The 22,871-nt window shown below is 40.4% G+C and overlaps 1 protein-coding gene across 1 annotated transcript in view; it reads left to right on the forward strand.

Moving 5' to 3' along the window:
• The window catches only part of KCNH1 (potassium voltage-gated channel subfamily H member 1), a 966,177-nt gene that overhangs the window by 95,788 nt on the left and 847,518 nt on the right, over window positions 1-22,871 (forward strand). Inside the window, exon 6 of the mRNA XM_063918272.1 lies at window positions 1,520-1,912. Within this exon, the coding sequence (XP_063774342.1) occupies window positions 1,520-1,912 (393 nt within the window). The remainder of the gene's footprint in view (window positions 1-1,519; window positions 1,913-22,871) is intronic.

The following is a 22,871-nucleotide window of genomic DNA, read 5'->3' on the forward strand; positions in this document are numbered from 1 at the left end:
AAGGTCCCAGGGAGGTCTCCAATTCAGTTAAGAAATAGCCACAGCTGCTTAATGCATTTCGAACCTTTCTAGGTTCTTCCTCAGAAGCGTTTAGTGGCTGGTGAATCCAAAGGCATATGTATATACCACTTTCAATTATCCCAAAACAAACATACTCAGGTGCATGTTAATGCACGTTCGTTCCCCGCTTCAGCCAGCGCCGGGACCACCGACAGGAAATGACGCCGCGTGTTACACAGCACGCCGCATCACTTCCCGTCCCCGCTGCCAGGGCCGGCAGCACAGGGAACCACAGACAAACAGGAAATTACGCCGTGTGTTCCATAGCACGACGCGTCACTTCCCGTCCCCGCCACTAGAACCTGCGGCACAGGGGACGATGTAAACACTTGACTAGAAGCATCCATTATAGTCCACTTGTTACAGCGTAGTGCGCATAACCGGAAGTATGCGTTCCAAATCCCGGTATGCATTCCACCATAATATCTACGCTGAAAAGTGGGCAGCGACGAGGATATTCAAGATAAAGAAACTTGGGCATTCCTGTGTCTCCAAATTCATAAAAGTCCATAAAATGATACCCAAAAACAAAAACAAAAAACATTAAAATAGAAAAAACAGACACGTTAAAAGTTCAACACTAAAAATAGAAAATACTTTTCTTAAATATATAAAAGATGGAAATTCTAAGTTAAAAACCATTTAATTTCGAAGTCTGTATTTAAACCCTTTGGTTGAAGGGTACCCAAATTAAAAATCCATCTCATCTCTACTTTTGCCAACCTGCTTTCCATATCTCTTGTTTTCCAGGTTGGCTTAATTTGTTGAATCCCTAAAAAACTTTTTATATGGCATTCTTTCTTATCATGATGGTTCTTAAAATGACTAGAAAGTGAATGAGTCTAGAGGCCTTTATATATGTTATAAATGTATTCAGCAAGATGGGTCTTTAGACTTCTACTCGTCTTGCCGACATATGCAAGACCGCAAGTACACTCAACAATATACAGTATATTATGTTTTTAGAATGGCAGGTAATGAAAACATGAATATTGTGAGTTTCACCATTTAAAGTAAAATTGGTAAGTTTATTTGACGGACTTTTTACTGTTCTACACATTAAACATTGTCCACATCTGTGGAATCCTTTTGTTCTATTACTGACTCTAGTTCTGTCATCTAAAGTGCTTCTCACCAATTTATCTTTCAAAGATGGCGCTTTTCTATATATAAACGAGGGACCTTCAGGTATTAATCCTATGTACTGCATCCATATTGAGTTCAGAGGCAATAATGACAGTGATCGCTAAATAGACAAGCTGGTAAATATTGTACCTAATAATCACATGTGGCATTACAAGAGCTGTAGAATGTAGTTGGCACATACAGTACAACCCAGTTGACTCTTGCAATGCAATTTATTAATAATCTAGGGCAGAGCTTACAGATGTGAAAATGATGTCATTTTTTTTCCATGCAGTTTAAAATTATTATTAAATCTGTTCTGTGTATGTTATAGGTGTTGCAACTGGGTTCTGAAATTCTTCCGCAATACAAACAAGAAGCACCGAAAACTCCACCACATATCATTCTTCATTACTGTGTTTTCAAAACCACTTGGGATTGGGTAATCTTGATATTAACGTTTTACACTGCTATTCTGGTCCCTTACAATGTGTCCTTCAAAACCAAACAGAACAATGTTGCGTGGCTGGTCCTGGACAGCATCGTGGATGTAATATTTTTGGTGGACATTGTGCTCAATTTTCACACCACATTTGTTGGACCTGCTGGAGAGGTCATTTCTGACCCAAAATTAATACGCATGAACTACTTGAAGACCTGGTTTGTCATAGATCTTTTATCTTGTTTGCCGTATGATGTCATCAATGCCTTTGAGAATGTGGATGAGGTAAGAAACCTTTCTTTTTTTTTCAGTATATCTCTGTTCTTGAAAACCATGTAAGTGGATTGTTTTATATTTACTCAACTGAGTTGTGACACCAGAATAACTTAGCCTAACTGAATGGCCACTGAAACTAATATACAGATGGATTTATATTAAAACTTTATGAAATATGAATCAATATATCTAAAATAAAGTGGAAAGAGACAAGTGACTGCTAGTGTATTACGTTAAAATATATTTTTTTATCCAAATCTGTATATATACGTGTACCAAACATACACTTAAAAAAGTGTATCTGTAGAATGATTCTTCAATCTATCAGTAGCTCTCCCTCTAAATAATGAAATATCGTTATGATGTGATATATAATTTCATAGAAGAGAAAAAGAAAACCATAATAGCGCAATATTGTGCAAACTATTTTATCTTAATAAGTCATGTGGACTCTTACTAAAAATACGATTTTTACAGCCTATCTTCTGGATATTGTTATTTTCATCAAATAATAGCATCCAACCATACTTTTCAGTAGGTCATGTAAGCAAAAGAGACATATCCCCTCAGTGTAGAATATTTAAGTTAAAAAAAACCATTTATTGAACACTACACAATATAAAAAACATACCAGGAGAATATGCGTATCTGGATTCCGGAATATAAGCTGTCCATTAGAAGTTTGCAAAGTCCATAAGAAAACATTTTATCAAGAAAAAGACAGTCCAAAAGGTCCAAATAGATAGAGGCGTGTTAACGTCAAAGGTCTCAACACGTTTCATCCCAAGGAGCACTTCCTCAGGGGTGTGACATATGAATAAATAAATTAATATGTAAATGTTTCCATTTGTTGACAGGACCTAAGATGAAATTGTATATATACTTTTTTTTACAGTTGAATACACTTTGTTGCTCTATAATGTCAGCCATTTGCTACTAAATGAGGCTGGCTGCAGTGCTGTTCACTTGTATTACTGATAGGAAGTCTATAGAAGAAATCAGTGTCAAGCATCCGAAGCCAAGATATGACGGCTTGCTGAACTTCACCGTCAGTTGCTAATCGCCTTCCAACCATGTGCTTCCTCAATGGCTCAAACAGACAGAAATCATTCGGTGCCAGGTCAGGGATGTAGGGAGGATGGGCCAGTACATCCTGATATCAGCGCCATAACAATTCATGTCTGCCCTGCCATTATCAAAGGCAGTGCATCACACCCAAGCCTGTTTCCATGACATGACATAATCACAGTACACCTTGACAAACTGGCAATAAGTTGCAGATGCTGAAATGCCCTGTTGATGCAGAAATCTGATCACACTATGCACCTCAATGCCAGCCCCGCCTTCTTACAACTGATGTTGGGACAGTTTGACTGATATGAGGCGCAGTGTAATGGCCGTGAGGGAAAGCAGTGGTCTACCTCCTCTGGCATGGCGTGCAATTAGAATGAAATATAGCACATTACAGATGTGAGAGGTCTTATTACATTACTTATTGAACCACCATTATATATCAGGTTTAATGTTTTGGCAAGAAATGATTGGGGAAGTAGATATGTGAATACAAATAGCATGGCACTACTGAAATAAGACATTATAGAGTGGGCTTGTGTTGTTCAATTATAACCTAGAAACTGTTGCTCTATCACAGGCCTGGCCAACCTGCGGCTCTCCAGCTGTTGTGAAACTACACATCCCAGCATTCCCTGCCACAGTTTTAGCATTCCCTAATAGCAAAACTGTGGCAGGGCATGATGGTACTTGTAGTTTTACAACAGCTGGAGAGCCACAGGTTGGCCAGGCCTGCTCTATCATTTCTAAGATCTCTGTCTTCTTGCCTGGTAGCTGCCAAGATGTTCTCTTGTTTTAAATGCGGGTCTGGTTATGCTGAGAACAGCAGGCATTACAGATAAGCAGGAGGCATTATTCTAATTGGTTGTTGAAATCAAACTGCCTTTTGTTTACATCAGTGTTTTCAACTCCCTTCCCAGAATATCCTAACATTGGAGGTTTTCCATACTCTATACAGGTGTATTTATTACTGACTGACACATTTTAAAAGATCCAAAGGTGGTATTAATGATTTCACTTGTGATGATAACAAAATAGTTGGGATGAATCCAACAACGATTGTACTGTATCCTGTTCCCTAGTTAGATACTGATCTGTTGAGGTACAACTCTTGTACAATTGACACAAGAAAAAGGTGAATGTGACCTCATTTTCTCCTTGTATTTCATACTCTTTTTATAAGCAACGCTATAGTATATTTTTATTTTTTAAGAGAATGACTAGTAGACTATTTTGTTAGAAAAAGAAAAGAATATTACTCCTACCTGAATAGATACAATAGTATATTAATGATTAAACTGTTAGAATATGTCTTTTCAGTGTGTCTTATTGGGCCACCCTTTGTAGGATGCCACTGGCATTAGGGGGGCACTGCCAGAGACTCATGGGGTCATTCTGACCTGATCGCTCGCTGCCATTCATCGCAGTGCAGCGATCAGGTCAGAAGTGTGCATGCGCTGGTGCCGCAGTGCGCCGGCGCAAGCGAGACAGATAATGGCTGTCGTTGCCTAGCGATCGCCTCTGCCTGATTGACAGGCAGAGGCGGTTGCTGGGCGGGAGGGGGCAGCACGGCGGCATTTGACCACCATTTTGTGGGCGCAGTCTGGTCACCGCAGGTGTGGCCGAACCGTTCGAGGGCGGGCCACAGTGGCTCGTGATGTCACACGCAGCCGATGCGACCCGGCAGTGACGAGTAACTCTCGGCCAGCCGCTGGAGCTGTGCTGGCCGGGAGTTACTCTTCAAGTACAAAAGCATCGCCGCTGTGCGATGATTTTGTACTTGTGCGGGAGGGGGGGAAGCCGGCCTGACATGCGGGGCGGACTAGCCCTGTGCTGTGCCCCCCCCCACATGTCAGTGTAAGTGATCGTAGCTGTGCTAAATTTTGCATAGCTACGATCAGGTCAGAATGACCCCCCTCAGTTGCACACAGATATTCAATTGTCATATATCAAATTAATCAGCACAGTCTTTTGGTGCATCCTAGTCACATACGTTGGGACTAAGACACATATTCGGAAAAGAAGACGCCCGTGTGTGTAAAGTTAGCAGCGTTGCACAGGATCTTGCTGCTCACTCGCGCAAGTAAAATGTAGGAGGACACATTTTTATGTAGATGTGATGCACATTGCAAATTTTCCTGCTTTGTGGGAGTTTTGTTCTAGCAACCCTCAAGCAGAGATGTCAGTCACTGTCCTTGGTGCTGAAATGTAAATGATCTGCATTCACACTAACAGGCCAGCAGCTAACAAAGCACAACATTTCACCATGAGCTGAAGGAGTAGCAAAATCCACAACTGCCAAGTTGGACTGGCCAACATGTGTATAGGGGAAATCCTCGGTGGGCCCCATCCCCTCCTCTAGGGGTCAGTAACATGGTGAAGAGGGATCATAGATGAACTTGGGTGATTGGTTTGTTTCTATGGAAAGTCCACCAAGCTTAGCCCTCCTGCCAATAAAAGTAGGCAGTCCTGACACACCTCTGTCCCCTCATTTATAAAAGGGCCCTGTTCTTTGCATGTCCCATTGTGACTGGCCACTATTGCCCTGGTGGCTGGCCACTCCCTTTAAATTTGGGCCCCTACATTCCTTGATGGGCCCTTCATGCCCTAGTCTGTCTTTGATTTAGTCTTCACTTATTTTTCTTGTAGTGGTAACAGAACTTGTTTATTATATACATAGTAAACTTTGCCACTTCCCTGCCCTTACTTCTCCCTAAAACTTTTGTCTTTTTGAGTTGTAAAACTCAGCAGAATATGATGGCATTATGTGAATGAATGTTAATAATAATAATAATAATTATTATTATTATTATTATGATGATGATGATGATGATTATGTTAGTACTAGTCATACCTATCTACTTTGCAGTTTTTTCCCTCACATTTTACACTATTAATTTGTAGAATATTATTTAATTAGTATTTAAATGAATATTAATATAAATGTATTAATTGCCATCAAACTTTGTTTTTTTAACACTCACTGGAACATCTGCAATATTGAAAGCATATTTCCTAGAAGACATTTCTTAGATTACTCTTTTTTTCTGCCCTATTTGTTCCTAAAACTTACATTTACGCAAGTAAGCAATTGCCAATAATTAAAAATGTTCAGAGGTCCTGCAATATGCAACAGCTATTGTGTGTAACTCTTCTTCTGCAATTACCACAACACAGCTGGGATAATAACTCATCACATGGACAGCTACAGCCAAAGACAAGAACAAAATGCCATAGTGAGTACTTAAGGGTCCCATATTTTAAAACAAGGACACCTTTGTGATCTGACATTCATTCAGTTCATTTAATCTATCCTGTGATACCATTTCATTTTGTTGCAAAACAACAGTAGAATCACTGTAGAATCAGTAGAATTACTATCACTAATTCTGAAAAGGTGTCCACACACAATTCAAGTCACAGCATTTGTGGGCGAAAAATGATTACTAACCCTTGCAAATGTCTCAAAGGGATTGGGGCCTGAGAAAAATGCCATGGGATGATGAATTACCTGATCGAATGTGTGATTATAATCCAGCTGTATGAACTATACATCACAGTTATATCCCTCTGATTGTACATGTGTAGGCAAGGGGCCATACTGTATTTGCCATTGTATGGAATTAAATAAGTATATATATATATTTATATATTATGGGGGGGGGGGAATCAGTGTAAGAGATTTCTGATAAGACAACTGGTTATATGGGAGTTCTAAATAAACTAGAAGATGCTTAATGATCAAGGGCACAGAATGATTCTGAGATACATAGAATCCGTTCTGTAGTTTAAGTACCAGGGTCTGCTCATTGTGACCATAGACCAGGGGTGGGGAACCTTTTTTCTACCACGGGCCATTTGGATATTTATAAAATCCTTCGGGGGCCATACAAAAATTTATCAACTTACAATCTACCCTGCCCCCCAATAGTTATGCCCCCAGTAGTTATGCCCCTTAGTGGTACTGAGTGCGCGTGCCAAAAAATGGGTGTGGCCAATTAAAATGGGATGTGATACACATATGCCCCCAATAGTGCAGTGCCAGATACACATATGCCAGTGCAGTGCCAGATACAGATATGCCGCCACAGTGCCAGATACACATATGCCACCACAGTGCCAGAAACACATATGCCCCACAGTGCCAGATACATATATGCCCCAAAGTGCCAGATACACAGATGCCCCCACAGTGCCAGATACACAAATGACCCGACAGTGCCAGATACACAAATGCCCCACAGTGCCAGATACACAAATGCCCCCAAAGTGCCAGATACACAAATGCCCCCAAAGTGCCAGATACACATTGCCCCACATATGCCCCCCACCCCACTGTGCTGCTCACTGCTGCTGCTGTGTGTCAGGGGAGGAGAGTGCAGCGTGCGCCTCTCCTACCCCTTAGTGCTCAGTCTGGCGGTGTGTGTCATGTCAGGGACCCCGGACCAGGCAGGGAGGAGAGCGCAGCTATGTTGGGCGGCGGCGTGTAAGACCTCAAACCAGCCGCCAGTTCATGAGCCAATCAGAGCTCGCGGAACGGCCATGGTGGCTCCTGATTGGCTGCCAGTCCGCGAGCTCTGACTGTTTCACGAACCGGCAGCTGGTTTGAGATCCTACCCGCCACTGCCGTCAGACATAGCTGCACTCTCCTCCCTGCCCTGACAGCTGAGACATGCCGCCGCCGGACTAAGGAGCTGCATGTCTCGCTGACACACAGCAGCAGGTGGGCCGGAACAAACGGCTTTGCGGGCCTTGTACGGCCCGCAGGCTGAAGGTTCCCCACCCCTGCCATAGACAGTCCCCTTGTGTCCCAGGCAACAAGATAAAGTCCAAACTCTTTCAAATATGCCATTTTATAAAAGCAAACATTTTTCATGTTACCTGCAGTTTCCCCAGGGACTGCTGCTGATCTCACTGTGTATAGAGAGATACTTATATTTTTACACACACAGCTACATAACATATACTCCACTTTAATAAATTCCTCTGTAACATACATGTTTGCAAATGACATGTTCACGGTAATAATGACTGTGCTAATAATCATTGAGATGTTTGTGGAAACACAAAGCGCAATTCTCTGAAGTCAAAACTGCTTTTGAAATGCAATTTTTTTAATAAACAAATTAATGAAATCTATTTTGATTCCTATCTACGCTATGTAATTGAACCACATAGTGAAAATAACAGTAACTATTACATGTGACAGCTGCCCTGAGGGCTTTTTTCCAATTCATGTGTTTGCTTGTTCATGTAGTGTTTCTCTATAGTATACATACAGCTACTGTATGTGACTGGAAGCTATACTGTAGTAATAAGTGTTTTTTTCAGATCCTGTATATATAATTGTACTGGAAATTACGATGAGAACAACCAGGGGCATTTAAAAGTGAATAATTTTGTTACAGTTAAATATACTGTATCTTTTATTAAATGCATTGTTCCACATTTCTATAAACACATTGGGGTAAATGTAAGAGCCTGCGAACTGAAGGTATTGCTGAGTTATCGCTGTTTCAAAGTAGAAATAATTTAAAAGGCAAAATCATGTTGGTTTTGCCTATTAATTGATTGCTACTTGAGAACATAAGCCCTCATTCCGAGTTGTTCGCTCGCTAGGTGCTTTTAGCAGCAGTGCAAACGCTAGGCCACCGCCCTCTGGGAGTGTATCTTAGCTTAGCAGAAGTGCAAACTAAAGGATCGCAGAATTGCTACAAAAAATGATTGTGCAGTTTCAGAGTAGCTCGAGACTTACTCCTAGCTAGCGATCACTTCAGACTGTTTAGTTCCTGTTTTGATGTCACAAACACGCCCTGCGTTCGGCCAGCCATGCCTACGTTTTCCCAGCAACTCCTGCGTTTGTATCTGACACGCCTGCGTTTTTCAGCACACTCCCGGAAAACGGTCAGTTATCTTCCAGAAACGCCCAATTCCTGTCAATCACTCACCGATCAGCAGTGCGACTGAAAAGCGTCGCTAGACCTTGTGTGAAACTGCATCAGCTTTTGTAAAAGTACGTCGCGCGTGCGCACTGCACACCATACGCATGCCCAGAAGTGCCAAATTTTTACCTGATCGCTGCGCCGCGAACAACGGCAGCTAGCGAACAACTCGGAATGACCCCGTGAACCCACCAGTGCCTGCAGTTCGCAAGCTATAACATTTACCCCTTCATCTAAAGAAAAATTCTGGATGTCACCAGATATTATAATAAACCTTCTAACGTGTCAGATCCCTTAAGACGTTATATCAATCACCTAAGGCAGAGGCGCACAACCTGTTGGTTGGTGACATACACTGGGCCCCAGAATCAGTTTTTTTTCGTGACGTAATTGTCAGACCTTTCATACACTCCCTTTCATTAATATCATTTTTCCACTTACTTTCTCCTAAAATACAGCTTTGTTTAGCTATGTTTATAGCATGAGGGGACAAGTGTTCAAGTGTTTTATAACTCGTGTCAAAGCGCAACAGAATTTGCTGCACTATATAAGAAACTGTTAATTTAAAAATAAATAACTTTTATTTTCTCCACAAAACTGTAACATGGAGCCTCAAAAGTTACCTTTAAAAATCATCCTCCGCAAACTTTTTGCACTTTGGCAAAATAGACTCACATACTGTAGTATATGCTGATTTGACATTATACACAGTTTTACGCTTCAGAAATGACCAGCAGAAGCAAATCCGAAGTAAGCAGGAACATTACTACATAAAGCCAGAGGGTCCAAGAAGGGGGTGTACAAAATCTGTCTGGGGAGATTGCTAGAGAGGCATAACCATACTACCAAGATGATACCGCCATGTCCACCTCATGGTGGCACATAGCTTCTTCAAAGGGAGCTCACATGACCCCCGCCCCCCAACTTCCAGTTGTGTGGTCAGCCCAAGATCCAGTGGCCCTGTATAAAATAATGTATGTCTTTATGGGATTGATGTGTGCATGGAGTGGACTAGCAAATAGTTGCAACATATGGGTCATAGAGTATGTGCCTACAGTTAGATGATCCTCTCTGGAGAAATCCTGGAGTGGAGTTAGAAGCGAGAGGTTCAGGTGGGTTGCTATCAATTACATAATTTCAGTCCTACTCCTGCTGTGCAAATTACACAATTTGCAGAATCAGGGGACAGTTCACTGTGAATCACATCATCAAGCCTTTGGACTGCCCTCCCCACTGGATATGACCCATGAGTCTGCTCTAAGGAGTGTGAGAGTCTTTCGGACATTCAGGCAGAGTGTGCAGCATGATATGAGTACAGCTGCAACAGGGTATTATAGATGTACATTAATAGTTCATATAGTACAATGTATAAGCAGAGACAACTAGAATGTAGATTGAATCCTTGCCGAATATTAACACTAACTGTATCTAGATTTACTATTCAAGTTTGTCTTTTCCAGTATGTTTATGTAAATGAGTAATATTGTTCACAAATGTCAAAAGTGCCTCTGGCACCACCATGGGGAGTTCTAGTCCTGATAATACTGTATGCTAAGAATATAGATTACTGGTTCCATGAAAATGTAGGTCGTATATACAGTAAGATTTCAGATTCAAGCCAAGAGCAAGTGTGGTCTCACACACAGCCAATGGCAACATTCTCAGTGTTATTAAGAGAAATAGATGTGAGAATACAATATATTACTGTGTAAAAAAATTGTTTTGGGGATTTGATACCTGTCTGGATGTGCGGGAAAAGTTAATAAGTTATCTGTATTGTTTGTCCACATTATTTGTTTATGTGGAGACAATGAGATGTATAAGCTGAGAGCTTGGACAATTCTGTAATAAGGCAATGCTCTTCTTATTGCTGAGATTCTTTATTTGAAGTGATGCAGTTGATATGCACAGATAGAATATTTGCTGTGGCTTTTGTTGCTTCTAACAGAGGGGTCTATTCATGAAGCAGTGAAAAGAGTGGAGAAGTGAGCCAGTGGAGAAGTTGCCCATGGCAACAAATCAGCTGCTCTGTATCATTTTATAGTATGCCAATTATAAATGTTACTTCATTGCCGATTGTTTGGCATGGGCAACTTCTCCACTGGCTCACTTCTCCACTCTTTTCACTGCTTGATGAATAGACCCCAGAGCACTTTATTTACTCCAAGTGAATAATGAGATATAAAAAGTAGTGATGAGCGGATTCGGTTTTACTCGGTTCTCAAAACCGAATCTTATTGGCTCACTGATGTCACGTGTTTTGGATAGCCAATAAGATTCGGTTTTGAGAACCGAGTAAAACCGAGTAAAACCGAATCCGCTCATCACTAATAAAAAGGCTCACAGAAATATGGCAACAATACATTTAGATTCATCACAGCAATATATACACTTATACACAATAATATAAATATGCATTTGGGTGCCTTATGCTTTCAAAGTCTTTTTAATTGCTTATTGGAAATTAAGTACTTGTTTACTGGAGTGCTAAAGGGAGGCAGGTGGGTGTGGTCAGAACCTGAGTCTCTGTAAGGGCTCTGGCAGGGGCGTAGCAAGAACTTTGTGGGCCCCATAGCAACATTTTGAAGGGGCCCCCGTCCCAATGCTTTTAGAGAGACACTTCTCTGAAGCAGTTAATTTTATGCCCTATAATAGTGTCCTAGTTCATTTTCTGAACCATAGTAGAGCCTTATTTAATGTTATGCCCCATAGTAGTGCCCTAGTTTCTTTTATGAACCGCAGTAGTGCTTAAGTTCACCCTATGTCCCATTCAGAGATGCCAGTACACATTATGCCGCATAGTACCCCCAATTCACATTATGAAAGATAGTGCTCCCCGTTCATATTGTGCCTCATTATAGTGCCCCAGTTCATATTATATAACATCAAAATGCCCTCCAGTTCATTTTATACCACACTACAATGAGCAGGTCCAGGGGCATACCTAGATATATTGCAGGCCCCAAGGAAAAAGTTTGAAAGGACCCCTACGTACTGTACAGTACCACCCAATGGCGAAAAATGTATATAACACGTAAATTTGGCATGGAAAGTGGGCCCCTCTCAGCTCTGGGCCCCATAGCAGCTGCACTGCCTGCACCTATGGTAGCTATGCCCTTGGGCCCTGGAATGCTAGTGAGATGTAACCATGTACCCCAGCAATGCCACAGCCACACCTCCATGGGACGTGGGTGTAACTCATTCCAGACCCAGGCCTGCACAATGTTTGGTCGGCAGTGCCAGATTAAGGTCCACATGGGCCTGGAGCTGAAATTTATGAAGGGCCTATTGTGTGCATTGGCAGTAGGTGTGACAAGCACTGCGGTGTGGCCGTTCTAAATAGGGGGTGTGGCCTGTGCCATGGGTGTGGATATCTCAATGGAGGTCATAGCTAATGCCTACCTTTAACCATTTAATAGAGTAGCAGAACAACAGACCCATACATACAGTGGTTGTCAAAGTGGGAATTTTGAAGTGGAGGTATGGGAAATGAAACGGGATTACTGTTGCATGCACCAAAAAAGGGACATGGCTACTGAAAAGAAGTGTGTCTTTAAAAGTATATGCATTAGTGTGCCCCCTCCCCTCCTAGTCTGTATATGCACTAGTGTTGGTAGAATCTATATCCCCATCGCCTTAAGGACCAAGATGTGACTTCAGCTGAGGGCGGAAGTTTTCTTATGCCATTACAGCATTTGAATTCTTTTCTCCAATCTAGGTTTGTTGTACAGTAAGTTATTTTCTGGAGTTTTTTTTTGGCTCCATTGTACCCTCACGGGCTTGCTTCAATCGCCACACTTTGGGCCCGGAGTCTCACTTCGCTCAGCACAGGTTACTATTCCAATAGATGGTTATGTTGACCCAGTGTATTATGGGAAAGATCCTTTCAGCAAAGGGGATCTAGGCGCTACCAATTAATGTGCCCCTCTCCCCTCCTAGTTTGTATATGTGACAGTGTGCCCCCTTCCTATTCTGTATATGCATGAGTGTGCCCCCCATCCCCTCCTAGCCTGTATATGCGTCAGTGTGCCCCTTCCTAGTCTGTATATGCATCAGTGTGCCCCCCCAGTCTGTATATGCTGTAGTCAGGGCTGGTTCTAGACCTTGTGGCGCCCAGGGTGAACGTTTCCTTTGGCGACCACCTCTCCCCATTAAAAACAGGGATAGTGCGCGCCGAAGGCGTGTGTCAAAAATATAGGGGCATGACTTCATGGGAAGAGGCGTGGCAACAGAATTGTACCAAATCACATTACACCACACAGTAGTGTCTGTCAGTCACATTACACCACACAGTAGTACACCTTATACATGCCAGGAAGAACCCCTTATACATACTGCACCAGGTACAGCCCCTTATACACATTGCACCAGGCAGAGCCCCTTTTATACACATTGCGCCAGGCAGAGCCCCTTCTACACATTGTGCCAGGCAGAGCCCCTTTTATACACGTTGCGACAGGTAGCCCCTTATGTACATTGTGACAGGTAGCCCCTTAAATACATTGTGACAGGTAGCCCCTTATACACATTGCAACAGGTAGCCCCTTATATAGAAAAATATATTCACTGCGCTTGGTGATAATGCAGCTCTCTTAAAAGATTCAAGAAAAAGAGTGGTGTTGAACCCCTGGCGCACTGTATTACTAGATGCTATTTCTATTGTTGAATAATGGAATAAATATGTTGGTTGTAACACAACACTGACGATATTTATTAAAATACAATCCCCAGCTGGGAATGAACAAAAACAAACAAATATTGAACATATACACACAAATGTGGTGAATGGGAAGGAACCCAGTGCTTTCATAAAGTGCTTTCCGTGCTTAAAGTCCTTCTTAATTATAGAAGAAATCTCTCACCATATTGCATAGCCGCGGTGGGCTAGCTTTTTGAAGAGATAGCTATGGTCCTAGGCTGAATTGCCCAGCACCACCGCAGCAAGCGTGTCAGCTTCCTAGTCACTGGTTCCCAGATCTCCACCACTTCTGTCCTTTATCCAAATAACGCGTTTCGGTCTTTTATTGGCCTTTCTCAAAGATCCAACTTTGAGAAAGGCCAATAAAAGACCGAAACGCGTTATTTGGATAAAGGACAGAAGTGGTGGAGATCTGGGAACCAGTGACTAGGAAGCTGACACGCTTGCTGCGGTGGTGCTGGGCAATTCAGCCTAGGACCATAGCTATCTCTTCAAAAAGCTAGCCCACCGCGGCTATGCAATATGGTGAGAGATTTCTTCTATAATTAAGAAGGACTTTAAGCACGGAAAGCACTTTATGAAAGCACTGGGTTCCTTCCCATTCACCACATTTGTGTGTATATGTTCAATATTTGTTTGTTTTTGTTCATTCCCAGCTGGGGATTGTATTTTAATAAATATCGTCAGTGTTGTGTTACAACCAACATATTTATTCCATTATTCAACAATAGAAATAGCATCTAGTAATACAGTGCGCCCTGGGTTCAACACCACTCTTTTTCTTGAATCTAATGTTGGAGATTTGTGTTTATCTCCTTTGTTCTTGAACCTGGGCAGCACTCTAATACTCACTGCGCTCATTTGAAAGTACCATTACTTTTCTGTATTTTTAGCTCTCTTAAAAGACTAAATATTAATTTGGTGTGAGAGAGTGCTGATGTTAATATGATGTGTTCAAATAATAAATAGTGTATTGAAAGTGGCACCTGTTAAAAAAATAATTTATGGTTAGTTTTTTAAATGTTTACACTTGAGTGATATTGTAGGTAGCCTGCAGTCCACGTATTGTTGGTGTTGCCGTTGTAGATGGCGCTGAGACAAAGGGGAACTGTGGCTGATACTGCAGTCCACGTATTGTTGGTGTTGCCGTTGTAGATGATGACTCACCCTACCTATCTGTCCCTGCTCCAATGTTGTTGTAAGCCGCTGAGACAAAGGGGAACTGTGGCTGATACTAGAGTCCAAAAGAATCACAAAATACAGGAACGAGACTGGAAACATGAAAATGGTATCCACAGGACTAACACAGGCATCCAGATTTCAGGCAGACAACATTAATGACCCAGACGTCCCTTATATACATTGTGACAGGTAGCCCCTTATACACATTGAGCCAGGTAGCACCTTATACATATTGAGCCAGGTAGCCCCTTAGATACATTGCACCAGGTATCCCCTTACACACATTGCCCCAGGTAGCCCCTTATATACACTGAACCAGGTAGCCCCTTATATAGGGGCCAGCGTGGTGTGGGGCTGGGGTGCGGTCAACGAGCATGGATGCGGAGGTGGTGCAGCAATTACGTTGCGGTGCCCCTCCTCTGGCCTGGCTGTCCTCCTCATCAGCAGCTCTAAAGTCTGGGGGTCGGAGCTGAGAGTAGAGGGAAGAGCGGCTTCTCCTCCACCCTGGCCTTACAGTTCGCATTACATAATCTGTGGAGAGGAGGCACTCAAGAGCTGCACGTCTGGCGGCGGCATACAATGAGTCACTGTGACTCAATGTAATGCCGGCGGTTATGGGTCTCTTCATTGTGGCGGGCGGTGGGCCTATATTCAATCGGGGGCCTGGAGATGCAGCTACATCAGCCCCATTGTTAATCCGGCCCTGGCGATGCCCCTCATCCGGCCTGGCCGTCCTCCTCATCAGCAGCACTAAAGTCTGGGGGGAGGAGCTGAGAGTAGAGGGAAGAGCAGCTGCTCCTCCACCCCGGTCTTGCAGTTCGTGTTACTTAATTCGTGGGGAGGAGGCGCTCGAGAGCTGCACGTCTGGTGGCGGCATACAATGAGTTACTGGAACTACTTATTTTATATGCAACAACAGCTATTTATTTGATTAAAATTGGCTTTTTTCTGGCCGGCAAATGAGTGATTACTATGTGGACGCACATAACAGATTAAATTAGTGGGAGTGTCGTGGGTGTGTTGCCTGGGCTTGTTTGAGGTATACAGAAAGAGGTTGGGTGCCTGTTTCTGATGGATCTTTTGTATTCAGCCTGGGGTGGGTGTAAGCGTCTGTATAAATGATTACAGCAGTGGAAGGATACTTATGCTATTAGCTTAATGTAGTATATGTCTCACTTTGAATCCCAGAATCAGACCCTTTGTCTTCTTATTGAACATCAAAGTAGGTTTGAATAAGTTCCGCTTTGCAAGTAGTAAACATTATTTATTTCTTGGCTCAATGTATTAATTTACAGAGCACAATGGATCATTGGCCCTTGTTAGTACAAACTGCTCATTTGCTAGGGGATCATTTCAGATAATTATAGTATGCACACCTATTAGACAATCTCCCGCGTTTTCCTGTCAGTCGCCTTCCAGATAACAGATGTATCACCAATCTGCAGTGTAATCAGGGCTCTGCGAGACACTTAGCTGCCAAATGGGATGAGAATTGTGCTGACAGGTGTTGTCATTCGGTAGAGGTGAGGATATCATTCTTTACAGTGTTTTTCTTCCTTCCTACTAGTCCCATTTGTGCCAGCTCATTACAATATTTTGTTTACTATGCCTGGGACTATAGTATGATAAATGCGAGATTATAAATAGATGAAGGAACTGTTTCATGCAGTTTATAGATTGAGGGTCTCCAACATGATCCCTTTCATCAGGTATAAGATTCATTGATCCTGAACTTGACAATTCATTTACTATTGTATTTCATTTGCTTGAATAGAACTGATTGTGGGGGGAAAAAACTTCACATTAATTAATTAATTAATTCAATCCACAATATTAAATAAAGTGTTACATTTGGGAGAAGAGCACTTTGTACTGGGTACGAACGCTCATATTGGAGGCTCTTTTACAACATAAAATTATGTGTCTTTAAAACAGGAAATAAGATTTTTTTTTCTTATTGACTACGTATTAAACATAGAACCATTTCAATCATTTTGCCATTCCAGCTCATAGAGCCATAATTGTATTTAAACTACCATAATATCTGCTCAGTCTGTCATGAAACCTATAACACTCCATCCATTGTGAAGTTAGAAGTGAGAGCATGCTAGCTCTTGTTGCTTAACATTAGCTGGAGATACTGAGGTAGCGTAGCCTACTTCCTAAACACACAGTATCATCATTAGGTGCAGAGCCGGCCATAGGCATAGGCAAACTAGGCAATTGCCTAGAGCATTTGATATGCCTATGGGCATCAGCAGCTTCTGCTGATTGAAATGATATGCGGCATGCCTATATTCTGTGTGTAGCATTTCATATGCAGATACAGCCACAGTCTCACACAGTATATAGGCATGCTGCGTATCATTTTAATCAGCAGTAGTTGCTTGTGCATCCTAGCCACATAGCAATGCAAATAAGATGCATTTTTCATTATAAAAAATGCCCGACCTTAGCATTGAGGCAAGATTTACACATCTGTATCCAAGCAGTGGCAGAGGTCACAGTGTTAGTGGCAGTGTGAGTGCTGTGTGCATGTGAGTGGGTTGGTTGTGCAGTAGTGTTTGAAATATGTGTAAGGAGCATTATGTGTGTCATGTAAAAATGCATTAATAATGTGCAACATATGTGTAGGGGGCACTATGTGTGTCATTATGTGTATAAGGGCATTAATAAAGTGCGGCATATGTGTAACAGGGTACTACTGTATGTGTGTCATTATGTGTATAGGGGCACTAATAATGTGCAGCAAATGTGTAGGCGGCACTATGTGTGTCATTATGTGTATAAGGGCATTAATAATGTACGGCATATGTGTAAGGGACATTATGTGTAAAAGGACATTAATAAAGGTTGTCATAATGTGTAAGGCGCATTATGTTTATAAGGACATTAATAATGTGTCTCATATGTGTAAGGTGCATTACTGTGTGGAATTATGTGTATAAATGCATTACTAATGTGTGGCATTATGTGTATAAGGTGCTCTACTATGTGGCGCAGCGTATAGAAAGGGCACTACTGTGTCATCTAATGTGAATAAAGAGCAATATGGTGTGGTATAAAGTGAATAAGGAGCAATTCAGTGTGATGTAATGTGAATAAGGGGCTCTACTGTGAGGAGTAATGTTTAAGGTAAAGTGATACTACTGTGGGATGTAATATGAATTATGGACACTATCACGTGATCAAATGTGAATAAGGTTGCAGTATTGTGTGGCGTAATTGGAATTGGGGTTACTATTGTGTGGCCATGCCTCTTGACAGCAAAAACACACCCCTTTTTGGGCTGTGCGCCAAATGTGCAAACTGTTCCTATTTAAAATATAGGGGGTACAAACACCAAAATAAGGACTGCTATGGGTGAGGGGTGATGATGCTGGGAAAGAGGTGCAAGGTCAGAGGCGGAAGCAGCGGTGGTGCTAGGGGGCACCAGCCAAAATCTTGCCTAGGGCATCATATTGGTTAGGGCCGGCTCTGATTAGGTGGGGCAAGAAAAAATGTAACATGTTTTGCCATAAAATAAATAAATACATTAAAAAAGTATATGTTTGATGTCAGGCGTGTAAGAGCTTAGATTCTTCATGAAATATTAATGATGATGATGATGAGTAGTCAGCATTTTACATGAGTTTGAATCCCAGCAGAAAAACATGTAAGATACAGTATATGATACAGTATATGGATAAAAAATTCAGTAATTAATTTCTTAAAGCTTCAGTAATTTATGAAGAAAATAGATAGAATCAGGGCTGTTTCAAGCCAATTTTGCTCCAAGTGCGAGATTTAAAAATGCGCCCCCCCCCCCCCATTGACATAAAAAAAAATATGCGCCCCCCCCCCCCCCCATAGATATAAAAAGAAAAAGCATGCACACGCTTAAGGCGCTCGCGATCCCGGAAAGGGAGCATGGCCTCATTTAAAATGGGCGTGGCCTCATCTGAAAAGACTACCTTACACCCCAGTTTTTGACTTTGCACCAACAGATCACGGCCACCACAGAAAATAAATAAATAAATATGTATATATATATATATATGTGGAAGTGGTGTAGACCTAATAATGCGCTGAGTAAAAGCTCCAAACCTTAATGACGTACTCCCTGTTAGATAGAGTACAAAATAGGAATACAGAAACAAGATGTCATAAGGGAGCTACAAGTATTGTGTATATATATAATATCTTTCCAGATTCTGACCACACAGTGATAAAAACAATAGAATTTATTCACATATTATCTATGTACATTTTCAGTAAACATAGACTATCACATAAAATCCAATATTGGATACAATAAAAAATGCAGTTTATAATTCTGTTGGAGACATGATACAATCAGTATATCCCATCAAGTTGTATAGTTTGCAGGATGCCTGATGTTTTCGCAAGAAACAATACCCGACGCGTTTCGTCCTCACGGACTTCATCAGGGGTTCATGTCTATATAACAAATATGGATCAGATAAGCTATTTTTTCAATAAACCATAGTGATCATACTCTGAAATGGTGTTTGTATACATACCAATCAAAAATAGGGGCCAAAGACCAATTTTTTGCGGTATAATTAGTCCCACAACAATTTCTGAAAGAACCATACCATATTAGAATTAATTAATTGCATAATGAGGGTAATCACATGAACCTCTATTATAAAGGAGGGGGGGGAACGGAAAAAATGAACCTTAATTGGATCTCTATAGATGGATTCAATCGGTCTCATTATTGATCCTAAAATTAATTGCGGACAGACGTAATCAAAACGGTAACGTACTATTATAAAGACATATGATATTATCAGTAAATGTTGGAATTCATAAAGTAAAAAATAATAAGAGACCGTATATGTTGTTACCAGTATGGGTAATAAAGACATTATTCAGAGTTTTTCCATACAATTGGGCATCATATCACTATCAAATAGTTACAATTGATTTGAAATATTGATATGTACATACCAAAATGGTTTAAAATCAAATAATCACGCTGAATGAATCAGTGTTCACAATAGGTCCAGCCTATAACACAAATGTCAGTTTCATAAGTCAATTAGTCCTCTAAAAAGGGGGTATGTATCTCACTCCAAGGGAGGGCAAAAGAAATAATTAATTTATACATACCCTCATGGGAGTGCAAACCGTAAATTTGTGCTGTTATAATCCCTAATTGTTAAACCACATTAGTAGTGTTCAACCTAAAAAATAATTGATAATAATCTTATGCTATTTTTCAAAGGAATTCAGGGCTCACACATATCAATGGAGCTGCATTCACATCAATTACATAGCAAAACATGAATAGTTATTAAATTTCATTAAATGAAAGATAGGACATTTAACGTGCAAAATGTTCTCATAATCATTCCTTATTGTTATAAAATGACAAACAAGGTTATTATGAACCAACATCTATGTGTCAACTCAGCCCTCCAGTGAATACAATCTTAACAGAAAAAACAATTGCCAGAACCAATTAGCAACAAATGTAACTTACTTTGAGTGGTGACAGGCTCTCCTGAACAGCAGTGTAACAATGTGCTGGGCAGGGGGGTTTATATACCCTGAGCTTGATGAGCTCATTTCCTGTGTGTGTCACAATCATTACTGCTTAATATCATGGTTCTACTTTATTTATTGTTATTCCAGTACGGTCATAGGGTCGGTAGCTACATTCACAATTAGCCAGAGACAATTTGGTGTTATCAGATGTTATTTTAAACCGCAGTGGGCGCATTAGCTGGCCATGCGTTCCACTGCGGTCTTCGGCGTGCGTTCCATTGCCTTCACTTCCGGTTTGATTTGCGGAAGTAGTACGGCATTGTAGATACCTGAGCGTAGCTGCAGTAATACAAAGTGGAGCTGCAATATAAATAACTAAACATGGCTGTAGAGATACAATAGCTCCCGTATACTATAAATATGTAAACGAATAGTTCTGATCTTATGCTGAACGCAGTGGACACATTAATTACCCATGCGTTCCACTGCAATCACAACCTGCGTTCCAATTATTTCACTTCCGGTAAAACAGTCGTGGATGTGTAGTGACAAGCTATGCTTGTTGTGGCCAATTATGATTAGTGTTTAATTGAGTGTTTGCTACTATTAGAAATCCATTATGTATTTTACTTTTATTAAACCATAAATAATGACCCTCTAGGGTTAAACATAGTTAATTAAATAATTTCTGATTAGCATTAGTGTACCTGTGTTACAGAATTATAGATTCCAATTTGGCATTCTTAATTTACCTTCTAATTAATCCTCAAAGTGCTTATCCGTGGACCTAATAGTGTTACCCTAGCATCTCCTATGTGACAAATAATTTTTTATAATTAATTATATTATTTTAAAAGATTCATATTAATTTATTTTAACTGATGTAATCAGTTGTGATCCCTTAATATAGTTTAATTAAACTTATATAAGGGATAAAAAGTGATGAATTTGAATATTGATCCTACCCCATTTTTTATTAGTATTGGTTGTTATATCTAATTTATGGGTTGCAAAATTCTATGTTAGTTAATCTCTGCATTATTTTAATTTGATTTAGCTATTAATAGCTCAAAATTATCAATTAATAATTAAAAGCTCAGGCCTAATATATGATTACTCTGACTTGATGTATTCATTCTGGTTGAACTGAGTATGACAATGTATGTCCGTTCATTTACATGATGAATTACATAAAGAAACATATTACTACAGTAATTACTACAGAAAAGAGACAATATCGCACCCTTCATTATGTCCATTAGGGGTCTGAGTGTCTAAAGTATAGATCCAAAATGTTTCTTTTTTGGATAAGGTGAGATCCCTACTTCCCCCCTTTGGGTCTAACTTAATGTGCTCTAAGATGGTAAATGAAAAGTTACTCTTATCTATTTTTGACTCATGTTTGTCCCTATAGTGTGACAGTTTACCCAGACACTATAGGGACAAACATGAGTCAAAAATAGATAAGAGTAACTTTTCATTTACCATCTTAGAGCACATTAAGTTAGACCCAAAGGGGGGAAGTAGGGATCTCACCTTATCCAAAAAAGAAACATTTTGGATCTATACTTTAGACACTCAGACCCCTAATGGACATAATGAAGGGTGCGATATTGTCTCTTTTCTGTAGTAATTACTGTAGTAATATGTTTCTTTATGTAATTCATCATGTAAATGAACGGACATACATTGTCATACTCAGTTCAACCAGAATGAATACATCAAGTCAGAGTAATCATATATTAGGCCTGAGCTTTTAATTATTAATTGATAATTTTGAGCTATTAATAGCTAAATCAAATTAAAATAATGCAGAGATTAACTAACATAGAATTTTGCAACCCATAAATTAGATATAACAACCAATACTAATAAAAAATGGGGTAGGATCAATATTCAAATTCATCACTTTTTATCCCTTATATAAGTTTAATTAAACTATATTAAGGGATCACAACTGATTACATCAGTTAAAATAAATTAATATGAATCTTTTAAAATAATATAATTAATTATAAAAAATTATTTGTCACATAGGAGATGCTAGGGTAACACTATTAGGTCCACGGATAAGCACTTTGAGGATTAATTAGAAGGTAAATTAAGAATGCCAAATTGGAATCTATAATTCTGTAACACAGGTACACTAATGCTAATCAGAAATTATTTAATTAACTATGTTTAACCCTAGAGGGTCATTATTTATGGTTTAATAAAAGTAAAATACATAATGGATTTCTAATAGTAGCAAACACTCAATTAAACACTAATCATAATTGGCCACAACAAGCATAGCTTGTCACTACACATCCACGACTGTTTTACCGGAAGTGAAATAATTGGAACGCAGGTTGTGATTGCAGTGGAACGCATGGGTAATTAATGTGTCCACTGCGTTCAGCATAAGATCAGAACTATTCGTTTACATATTTATAGTATACGGGAGCTATTGTATCTCTACAGCCATGTTTAGTTATTTATATTGCAGCTCCACTTTGTATTACTGCAGCTACGCTCAGGTATCTACAATGCCGTACTACTTCCGCAAATCAAACCGGAAGTGAAGGCAATGGAACGC

This window comes from Pseudophryne corroboree, chromosome 4 (assembly GCF_028390025.1).
Source record: "Pseudophryne corroboree isolate aPseCor3 chromosome 4, aPseCor3.hap2, whole genome shotgun sequence".
NCBI lineage: Eukaryota > Metazoa > Chordata > Amphibia > Anura > Myobatrachidae > Pseudophryne > Pseudophryne corroboree.